Source organism: Rhamphochromis longiceps, linkage group LG13 (genome assembly GCF_057381845.1).
Source record: "Rhamphochromis longiceps isolate RC_006_pf linkage group LG13, R_longiceps_female_GT1.1, whole genome shotgun sequence".
NCBI classification, from domain to species: domain Eukaryota; kingdom Metazoa; phylum Chordata; class Actinopteri; order Cichliformes; family Cichlidae; genus Rhamphochromis; species Rhamphochromis longiceps.
Genome location: NC_140569.1, coordinates 3,401,514 through 3,412,775, shown reverse-complemented (window position 1 = coordinate 3,412,775; position 11,262 = coordinate 3,401,514). Strand labels below are relative to the sequence as shown.

At 42.8% G+C, this 11,262-nt stretch overlaps 1 protein-coding gene across 1 annotated transcript; it reads right to left on the bottom strand.

Annotated features, from left to right (window-relative positions):
* Nucleotides 1-3,740: 3,740 nt before the first annotated feature.
* LOC146655199 (protein phosphatase 1 regulatory subunit 3C-B-like) lies at nucleotides 3,741-6,179 on the bottom strand. Its single transcript, XM_085428536.1, has 2 exons — nucleotides 6,001-6,179; nucleotides 3,741-5,704 (listed from the first exon to the last, which is right to left on the bottom strand). The coding sequence occupies exons 1-2, from the start codon at nucleotides 6,012-6,014 to the stop codon at nucleotides 4,681-4,683; spliced, it is 1,038 nt and encodes a 345-aa protein (XP_085284662.1). The 5' UTR covers nucleotides 6,015-6,179; the 3' UTR covers nucleotides 3,741-4,680.
* Between the last annotated feature and the right edge of the window lie 5,083 nt (nucleotides 6,180-11,262).

Below are 11,262 nucleotides of genomic sequence, written 5' to 3'. Positions count from 1 at the left end.
CATACTTGCTCCAAGCGGGTCCTCCTGCAAGTGTGGGAGGACCAAAACTGCAGTTTGCTGAACGGCCACTTGATGCTGTCACTAAAAGTGAATCAGTGTGCTACAGTTTTAATGAATGAAACTTGGGTATTTTATCAATATGTTTCTTGGCAAACATCTGTGCTACACCCATACAGCCATACATCACTGTAAATCCAAATCTCAGCTACCTTTGACACTAAAAACCAACCTGGTACAAAGGGTTTCTTGCCAAAACAGCCCTGATCCATCGAGGCATGGACTCCACTAGACCCTAAAGGTGTGCTGTAGACCTTTGAAGTCCTGTAAGCTAAGCGGTCGGCCTCCGCGGATCAGACTTGTTTGTCCAGCACATCCTACAGATGCTGGATTGGACCGAGATTTAAGTCAACATCTTAAACTTGTTGTTATGCTCCTCAAACCATTCCTAAACCATTCTGTGCCAGGGTGCATTATTCTGCTGGAAGAGGCCAGGCAACACCATCACACTGCCTCTGATGGCTTGCCTTCCTCCCATAGTGCATCCTGGTGGCAGGTGTTCCCCAGGTAAGCAACACACACATCTGGCCATCAGCGTAAAAGAAAAAGTGATTCATCAGACTGGGCCACCTTCTTCCATTACTCCGTGGTCCAGTTCTGATTCTTTCATGCCCTTTGTTGGTGCTTTTGGTAGTGGAGAGGGGTCAGCATGGGCACCCTGACTGATCTGGTGCTACGCTGCTCCATACACAACAAACTGTGATGCTCCGTGAACTCTGATACATTTCAATAAGTACCAGCAGGACCTTTTTTGGCAATTTGAGCTCCTGTAGCTCGTCTGTTGGATCGGTCCACACAGGTCAGCCTTCTCTCCACACATGCATCAGTTGGCCCTGTCGCTGGGTCACCACTGTTCCTTCCTTGACCACTACAGGCTGGGAACACCCCACTAGAGCTGCAGTTCTGGAGATTCTCACCCAATCAGCTGACCGACACAGTTTGACCATCATCAAACAAACTCAAATCCTTGTGCACGTCCAATTTCCTGCACCAAACACATCAACCTTGTGGCCAAAATGTTCACTTGCTCCCTGATATATCCCACCCACTGACAGGTGTGTTATTGACCCATCAGTGGTCTAATGTTATGTCTGATTGGTGTACAAGATGTATTTTGGGCACAAGCCCAGGGGTCCACATCACTGGAGGTTATACAAATATGAGGACTTTTATTTTAAACTTCAGGTATTGATGTTTTTCCTCATCAAAATAAACATGTTTGTTTGTGGATCATAACAGACTGATGATAATATTTGGTGGGATACAGTGGGACCATGTTTTGAAAGAAGACAGGAGGACAGACACTGAGGACCTCCGGAGAGCAGAGGGAGAAAGAGGAAGGAGACACCTTGCGAGTGGAAGGATACTTTAAATATATTATTGTTTGGCAAAAAATGCATAAAAAATCTATTGGTGCTTCATTTTCCCCTTCAAATTCTGTCTGACATGTCCTGATGTATACTTTGCATTTTTCAGCAAGTTAATTCACTTTCTGATCACAACTCTTTCCTGCACCTGAATGCATGGCTGATTTTTGTCCAGTCAGAACATCCCTCACAAAGAAACCTATGGTGCAAAGCTGTGCTTAGCAATCAGTTAGTGTCGAGAGGGTAATAAACGTGTTATAGAGTGGTTATGCAGCCATTCAGTTTATAAGCTGGACTTACTGTTTGGGCTCTGCTGTAATTGTGTATCTAAATTTATCATAGAAGTTAGAAATGATGGAGAAAGACTCATAATAAAGTGCAGACGCGCTGATGATAAAAAATTCTTTCATTTTCATTTACTCGCTTGAATTTACCACATCTGCCGAGACAGAGTGCAGAGGAATGTAAACAGGAAAACCAAATGAAGAAAAGGAAATGAGAGCAGGCCGTGCAATAAAAGGGAAGACAGTGACGGCGAGTGTAGGAACCTACATTCGTACACAAACGGAATGAAAAGCTGACGGGCAGAAAGAGTTTTTGTGATGATCCTTCAGGAAATTACAGGTTTAAAAGGAATGTGGATCCACGTGCCAGCAGGTGGAGGAGAGCTGAAGCCCAAAGCCAGGTTGACTTCACGATCAAAGCGTTGTCTCAAGCTGATACTGGATCAGCTTTTCAATTTTTATGCAGTTGAGCCCACAGTGAGAAATGCAGCAGCAGGGTGGTGATTCTTAAGGAGACCTCCAGGTCAGATTCAACAGTGAAGGTCAAAGTGAAATCTGCACAGATCACTCAGCACAAAGAAAAAGAAAGCTCCACACAGTACATGTCCATGCAGAGTGGGCTTGAGTTCACACATCCACTCAGTTTGTTTCATTACGCACATAAAGGATTTCAAGAAATCTGACAAACTACGTCTTGTAAAGAGTTTTTCACACTTCACAAAGTTGCATTTTCTCCTAAATTTAGAACAAAATATGAAGCATTTGGCCTTGAACACTTCAGAAACACGGTGTATAACCAGAAACTCACTCCGGATAGGATCACTTAGGCCTCCAGTAACAGTCTGAGGAACACTTGGAGGAGGATAAGCTAATAAGTACAACTGGATAACGATAATTTGATGAGTCATGGGGTAAAAACATCACTGTCTTCATCCATGGTATGTCACGGTACTGTATCGTGCTTTGAGTAGAGAGTTTTCTTATGTAAAAGTTATACACATGAAAGCTAAAGATGCACTCCAAGAGTTAAAGCGTGATAAAGAGAGAAAATATTCCGGCTTCACCCTGATCCAGCCCGAGGACTTTCCTTTGTGCATGCCAGCCGGTCACCATTCTTCCTGCTGAATATGAATCCAGCACGAGCAGCCGCACGGACAAGTGAAACGAGGGAAGCGAAATAAAGCCCAAATTCCTGCAGGCAGCTGAGGCGTGTTCTGTTTGTAGTCACTCCGAATGTACAAGAAACGCATCTGAAATCTGTGGAGCAAGTCACACGTCCTGAACGCAGCTGATCAAATTAAGGAAGCTGTTATCTGAAACTGAAACTTGCACGTGGGACATAATGCATGGACGAATGCATTGTGTAGATCAGTGAGGACTGACCGGTCACTATGATTAAGCCGGCTTTAACTAAACTGTCTCTATGGGAAGATTTTTAGTGTATACAGGTGACATGATACCGACTAAAAGCCTTCCGGCCATTCAGACCTGTGTTAAATCCATCTGATGTGACAGAGATGGATTTTTAAAGTAAAACTATAGAAGAAAATCTGTAACTCAGCATGACTATTTACTATGTTGCATATAATAAAGTCTTGCCGTACTTTCCCTTCATGTTTTGATTGAATAAAAGCCCTGCCCACTCCCGGTATAGGCACAAATAAATGATTCATCTCAAATGTTTGTAAACACAAGCTTGTTTTGCTGCTGTGTTTACAAACATCAGTTATGTAATTGGAAGAATAAAGTATTCAACTATTAATAATATTTATGAGATATTTAAAACCAGCCCATTAATCATTTTGATGAGTTGAGGGTTTGAATTCCTGCGGTGCATGCTGCTCACAAGCAGACTATATTTTATACTTGTTAGCATGTAAACCTTGTTTTTAGGAGTCTTCAGTGTAATTGCATGAAAGACTGACTGTAAACAAAACCAGAGAGAAGCTACTGGGATTATGTTTTTCCCCAACACGTGTAAAAGCTACCAGCGTTTGTTTCAAAGACAGGTCTGTACTCGTAACATTTTAGCACAAATATAGAAATTTATTTCAAAAAGGAAATACATAACGACCTGGTGCGCGTCGGCAACACACGCCTTCAAGTGATACACAGAAGGCCGGGCACAGAGCTTTCTTCAGTGAAGAAAATACATAAGCTGTTTCAAAACAGAAAATTCTTGATTCCAGCCACACATACTGTACACTCATCTTCAAGAATTGCACTTCTAAAAGCAAACATTCGCTCTTACATCATTTCTTTCTTAACATACCAGAACCACAGACGTTTCCAAACTTCTCCCCAGTTTGAAGCAACCACTCACATGCAGCGACTTTTCTTGAGACACAATAGCAGCTCACTTCCATCATATTACCACTCAAACATTTTAGCAGACAAATATGTGCAATTTACATGGAGGGAAAGAAAGGGCGGCATGTCTTAAATATTAAAGTTTAGCCATTTTTAATGTCCAAATGTTTAGTGTGCATTTTTCATTAGCAATGAATCAACTGTGTTTTCTGTAGTAGAGAAGCATAATTGCGCCATGCGCTCCCCATATTTCCCCCTTCAATATGAAGGACTTGATCAGCTCCATTTACAGATATCACATTATTAGGGACATCTCAATCAGTGCTTATGTTACCCAATCCGTCAGGCCCTCCAAAGGGGGCTCCCCATTTATCTTGGCTTGTACAAATAATTTGTATTTTAGTGGGCAGGCACAATGAGAAGGCACATGAATATTTTACAACAGGAAACCCGAAATATTCGTCATTCTCCACCCATATTTCATCAATCATTCATCATTGTCCTCAATCGTTACAGCAAAAACCAGGTCAGTTGAGAACATTACTGCTTCAGTTTAGTCTCTGGCTGCGAGTCAACCCACAGCTGGATTCGTACTGAATGCCCTGTCAATGTCTGTTTGTGTTCTTCTGCTTAATGCCAGTTCAGCAAACATGCCGCAGGTTTCACCAATAAGGCACTGTGTTATCGATCTGACCCCAGCTCTGCCAGCCGGGAAACAGTCCGCTGGACATGCGTGGGCTGCCGAACTGATCGAACTCGAGCTCCACTAACTTGACCCCCTCATTTTTCTGCTCTGGGGACTTTTTCTGCTCAGCAGAACCGAGGGAGGGCCGAGTGTTCAGGTCCTCTCCGTTCCAGCCGATGTGCTTGAGCGCATAATTCTTGCCGTCATTATTGTCCCAGAAGGTCTGACCCTGGGTTTTGAAGCAGATGCAGAACTCCACCCGATTATGCGGCGGGATGAAGCAGGGCAGCTCCAGGACGAATGCGAAGGTGTCGTTGTCCTGGGAGCTGTACACGTTGTTCATGAAGGTGCAGTCGATGTCGGTGAAGCTGACCCACGAGTCGTAAGTGACGCGCACCACAACTGTCTTCTCAAACCCGATGTTCCTGACCTTGATGGTGCCCGTGAGCGAGCGCTCCTGCAGGGAGCAGTTCTCCAAGCAGACCGAGTTCTGGATCAGGCGGTTCCGGAAGCCCAGGTAGTCGGCCGAGGGCTGCTTGAAGTCTAACGCCAGGCTGCGAACCGAGCTGATCTTTAGATCCATTGTAGCCGTTTCAAGGTCTGTCATGTCGAACTGCAGCTCATCTGCGATTGCGTCCAGGTGCTTGCTTTGATACGGCTCATCATCGAATTTGGAGAAGACGTGGATGACGGTGAGCGACATGCCCTTTGTGTCTGCAAACACCACTTGCTTCTTGCCGGCCTTGCTGTTGTTCCAGCCCACGCAGTTACCGTCATCTTTCTGCTGGTTGCTGAGGCAGGGTCGCAGAGGTTTGTAGAGCTGCTGTTTGCGGTTATGGGTGCTGGACCGGTTCACCCGGTTCTTGGCCCTCTGCAGGTCCTCGTAGTGGCTGAGGAAGCCTCGAAGAGGAGGCGGAGAATGGCTGATGTAGAACCGCATAGCCACATCCATCGGCATTACTGGGCCGGGCATCGCTGATGGACTGAAAGATCTGAGCACACTGACGGAGGGAAAAGGGGGAAGGAGAGGTGATGAGGGAGAGGATAAAAGTTCAGAGAGTTAGAGAAAGTTTCAGGGAGATGAAAAGAGGAAGACACGCGACATTAGAATGATGCCTAATCCAAACAAATATCGCTTAATTTATCAGCTTTCAGCTCTAGTTTGATAAAACTTGTTAGCATGTCGCCAAAAATGGTTGTAAAATCCATCCAGTTTCTAAATAGCTTAACTTTATGCACAGTGAAAAAAGCGACGCATCTATTTATGTTTTCCTTGTTGTTTGTCAGCTAGGCTTACCTTGTAGCACTCATGGAATAAAAATAGAAGGCTCCAAGAAAAAGAAAAGTCGGTTTTTAAAAGTTCTCAGTTTGACTTTTGCAGTTTGCAGAGCAGCTTTTCCTATGAGTGCATGCTGCAGTCACTCCCCCTCTTCTTCCTACTGTCTCGCTCTCTTCCTCCCTTTCAGTGCCTGTGCTGCTCAGCTCTCAGGGATTTCAACTGCCACATAGAGATAATTAGCATATTCAGTCATATGGTTCCTGAAACAACCAATGGGAAGTAAGTGGAAATCTAAGTCAGCCAATCAGCTTGAGTTTGACCTGGCTGTCAGCCAGCTGATAGGGGCGTGTGGACCTGCATGGGCCTCATGGTTGAGATGCCTCTGCCTGTTGCTTCAGCTGCTATTTGAGAAACATGATGGACCCCTGCTGGTGTTAGAGATGACTACTCACTGCAGAGTGCAGCATATCCCCTGTGGCTCCTCCTTATCATGACTGGGATTCCCTTTACACGCCACAGCAGGGTTATTCGTGTAAGAGCAAACGCACCGAGAGGAATCTTGAAACCGATATTTGGCTTGTTTAATCCAACACAGGGATCCTTTGTAATATATTTTTATATAATACAGAATACAAGCAAATTGGAAAGGTGTTGTTGCAAGGCACCGTCTCACAGTGTTTGGTACTTTTGACCCAGAATTTCAATCAGAGAGCACAATGTCAAAGCCTGAAACAGGCTGGGTATAACAGATGTATTTTAGTATTTAGTATTTATTTATTTATTGTCATTGTCAAGAACAATGAAATTGCGTTTGGGGCTTCCATACAACCCAAAAAAAAGAAGAAAATAATAAATACCCCTTAAAACCCAAGTGTACATATTTAACCCAGTGTGACTCCAATGCAATAAGACAATCCTTAGCAATAATGTTCGTAGAAATTCAGACAAAGACCTGAGAAACATGACAAAATACAACAATGCAGATGGACAAATCTGTAGTGATGTTTCCAAGTGGTTCTGAAGTTCTTTGGTGCTGTCGTTGTTTTTTAATGTCAGCTAACAGAAAAGCTGCATTCAGACTGTGTGGGTACATTGCTGTGACACAGGCACAATAATTAGTGCAAGGTAAGAACGTCACACATCAAACCTGAGGCACCAACAGTTGCAAGGTCGATTATAGTAACTTGAATTATCCGAGGTGAGGCCTGCAAGTGGGTGATTTTTGGCTCGGGGCTTTTTGCCTGAGGCAAAGCCAAAGAGAGAAAAGAAAAGAGTGACAGCAAACAATATAAGATTTAAATCACAGCACTGTGACGCGTGCGGTTATTGTGATGTCCATAAGCTGATTGTGTCGACACAAGTCTGGTAATCCTTGTTTGAGCGTAAACTTTATTTATTGTGTCATCAGTAACAGGAATATTGGCCAAAACAGCATTTGTGACATCTCTGAGAGCTTTGACATGTTGCTGTTTTAGACAATTGTTTTGGGTCACTGACCTCCCCTGCCGAGAGACTAGCTTAGTTTTTTGTAATGGTCTCTACAAATGGCTGGTTGCAGCTTGGGAATAACTAAAGATAATAACATTGTTTTTCTTATGACAGTGAATCTGAAAGATGCCAGTGTTTGTTAGTTAATGCCATGCAGCACCGTAGCTAAACCTAACCATTGGTTTCTCATGTCTGAATCAAATGACAAAGTTTTACAAAGTGTAGCCATGAAATGTGGACAGAGCAGAATCATGTTTATACTGTAGCTTTCAGTGTAATCGCACTGACAGAGAAGTGTTGAGAAAGGCTCACAAAAAGCATCTCTGGTTCCTCGTACTCGCAGTTGTTGCTGTTTTCACTTTCAGACATTTAGACAGAGTTTTATCGATTTTTCAGCCGTGGGTTAAACATTACCATCTGAAAGTTTGATTAGACCCATCAAAAAAGATTTTTATCAAACACAGAAATAGCCAAACCCCGGGCTAATGGCTGTATTCACGTTTTGTTTTGTTTTTTGTTATCATTTGGGAGGAAGGTGAAAATTTGTAAACTCTGCTCTCTCCTGAGGCCACAGCGAACCAAAATTAGGGGGAAAAAACCCTATTTGAACATGCTCCATCCACCTCAGTTCTCCAGATTCTTCCGAACAAGCCTAAAATTAAAGATCTGACTGCCTTCTTGCCTTCATCCACCTGTAGCTACATTGTTACAGCACAAGAGAAAAGCCACAGAGTTTCAAATTAGAGCGATGCATGTTTTCCTGTGTTCTTCAGGTCAGAGGGCAGGATTCCTCCTGAGGCTGAGGGGTCTCCCCCCTTTACACCGCCTGTGTACGTCTGAGTCTCCTGCAGAGAGACTTTAGACTCAAAGTGACATCCACGCCACTTTCACATGGGCCTACGGACAACAGACACTACTTATCACAGCCTTGTCTGTCTGAAGGTCCATATTGACACGGCCTCGGGGTTGCATAATCAGAAAATAGATTTCTTTATATAGAAACATCCAAGTAAATGTGACAGATGGAAAAACCCAAATAAAGTGCTGTAAAGAAGGCAATGAAAACAGTTCAAATAGCAGCTTTGCATAAGAGGTTAAATAAAGTTATTATTATGGTTTATTTATAAAGATTCCTGAAAGTGTGAAGAGCACATGTGACTTTTTTTTTATTCACATAAACCAAAGAAGATTTTATTCATATTTTCACTCAAAAGATAAGAGAGAAACAAATGCTTGATTCTTTGGGCGTGCTCCGTTTGTGGTCTCGATGCAGCACATTATGTTTTGACTCTAGTGATCATGCAGTGATCATGCCTGAGCTGCAGCTCTGGGTCATGCACTGTGAAGACAGTTCAATATACCCACGTTTTCTGTCCGTTATCTGTTATTGCCATAACATGATATTAGGAAAGACTGTAGAAGTCAAATATAGAAAATAGACTGAAGGTAACTCAGCTGCTGCTCAGTTACTTTTAGTATCAGTTACCTTTAGTCAAGTGGCAGATCAAAAGTCTAGGACCACGTGCCTTTAAAAGGCCAAATCTGTGCAAACATGTGGATTCATTGTAACTTTGTGTCAGGTAGTCACACTGTCCTGATGTTCTGACGGCAAAGCCAAACTAACGTTCCCTTGTTGAACGTGGTCGGGTTGTTGAACTGCATAAACAGGGACCATCATCGACCATCCTGCGTCTCCCCCTGATCTAAATCCAGTTGAGAACCTTTGGGGATGGATGGCGAGGGAAGATTACAAACATGGACAACAGTTCCAGACTTCGTGCGACCGTTTGGACCACTTGGAGAAATGTTGCAGTGATCGATAATAGCAGTGAAGCTTCTCATTACTGAGTTTGTTTGGAACTGTTTCTGTTTTCGAGGCAGTTTACGGGTTTTTTGGAGGTGTGGTCCTAAACTTTGGATCAGCTGTAAAACAGCCTGTTTCAGTTTAAGCATTGTTTTCAATAAATTTCATGCTCAAAAAATGTTCTGTCTCACTCACATTTCTTCTTGTTGCATGTTGAAGCTCTACTTGGAACCTTGTTAAGATCCAACCATGCAAAATATGATTTTTTGCATGGTTGATCAGGACTGTATAAAAACAGAATTCAAACACTGGCTTAGTTTATGTAAATTAATAAACAACATTTTAATAAATTTTATCTAAGGTCAGCAAGTACACATAGCTGCTCTGTTTTAGCTTATGGAACAATAAAATAGTTTACTGCCAACAGGGAGAAATCTAATCGAGGAGTAAAGTTGCATCTACGAATCAATATTTATGACTGATCAGGGAAACACAGAGACACTATTAAACCCTCATGTTATCTGTATTCATCAGTCTGAGGGATCTTCCTAGTACAACAATGCTGCTTTAATTAGAACTCATTGGTGATTTTTACTCTCTATGACCTCCTCCAGAGCAAATTGGGTTCACAGTCTAGAAGTAAACCACTGAAAAGCCAAAGTTAACCCTGAAGTTGAGATGAAATCCTCATTTGAAGCTCAGGCCTCTGGGATATAATAGAAAATAAAGATTAAATTAATAATATCACAGCGAGCCTGCAGCTGTACAAGCTCATATTTAGGTTCAATCACATTATGAAAGAGGTGGAGGGGTCGAGTGTATTACCACTTTCCTTCAGGTGAATATTTTGTGGTCACAGCTGCTTAAACACAAGAAAGCCAGCAGTGAAGTTACTGGCTTGAACCTCTTTGTGAGGCAAACACAAAGTGCTAAGTCATCACAGGTAGCAGAGCACATTCAAATCACGGTTCAGAAGCAGCTGGTTGTGGCTTCCAGCGTGAGCAAGAGATGGAAACGATTCTGGCAGGAGGAGTGAGCGGCATTACAAACACACAGCTGATGATTTCACCAACGCTGGACTCGGCCTGCGTTCCTGACACGTGACTCAGATGATACCACACTACTGCTCCAAACTCTTGTCTCATTTTGATCTTCATCTGTTAATCAATTTTGATTACCCAGGTCATTTATCATTAAAGATATGTTGTTTAATATGAATTCAACCTAAGTGTGCGAAGCTGAATTTGTAGCAAATGGTTTGTGTTATCCAGTGTAAAGACAATCGTGTTAGAAGGCTAAATGATCATGAGAAAAAATAACTTCCCCAAAACGCTGACAAAGCTGTCACATAATTGTTGTGTTGATTAGTTTGGTGACAAATTTGGCTCCTTGAGTTGTTTGCAGTTATAGTCTAAAGAAAAAAAATGAAGGCTATTAATTGTGAGACGTTAAATGGTATTTATGCAACACTTCTACTACGAGCACATCTTTTCCTATGCTCACTTTTAAATGGTAAATGGCCTGCATTTGTATAGCACTTTACTAGTCCCTAAGGACCCCAAAGCACTTTACACATTCAGTCATCCACCCATTCACGCACACATTCACACACAAACACAAAAAATGCAACTCGGGGTTCACGGTTCTTGTCAAAGAATACTTTGACATGTTTTGCAAGCCGCTCTGCAACCCTCCTCCAGCTTTGAGTCAGTCAGTGTCACGGTGCCTGGGCTCTTCGTGCACAAAGGTACGTATGGCCCACAGCGGTAACTGGGTGGAACTTTGACTGAATTAAACAAGTGCTCCTCACTGGCACGCTTTTCTTTGTGAGTCTGTGGACAGTTGATTTCGTGTTCAGCACTTTAATTCCATTCATTCTGTTGGAGTTTTGTTGATAACTTGCTGAAGCGTCATCTAGTATTCATAACCAGCCACTTTACAGTACAGTGGGTGAAAGGATTGGGTGAGCTGAATCAGGCTGGACTAAG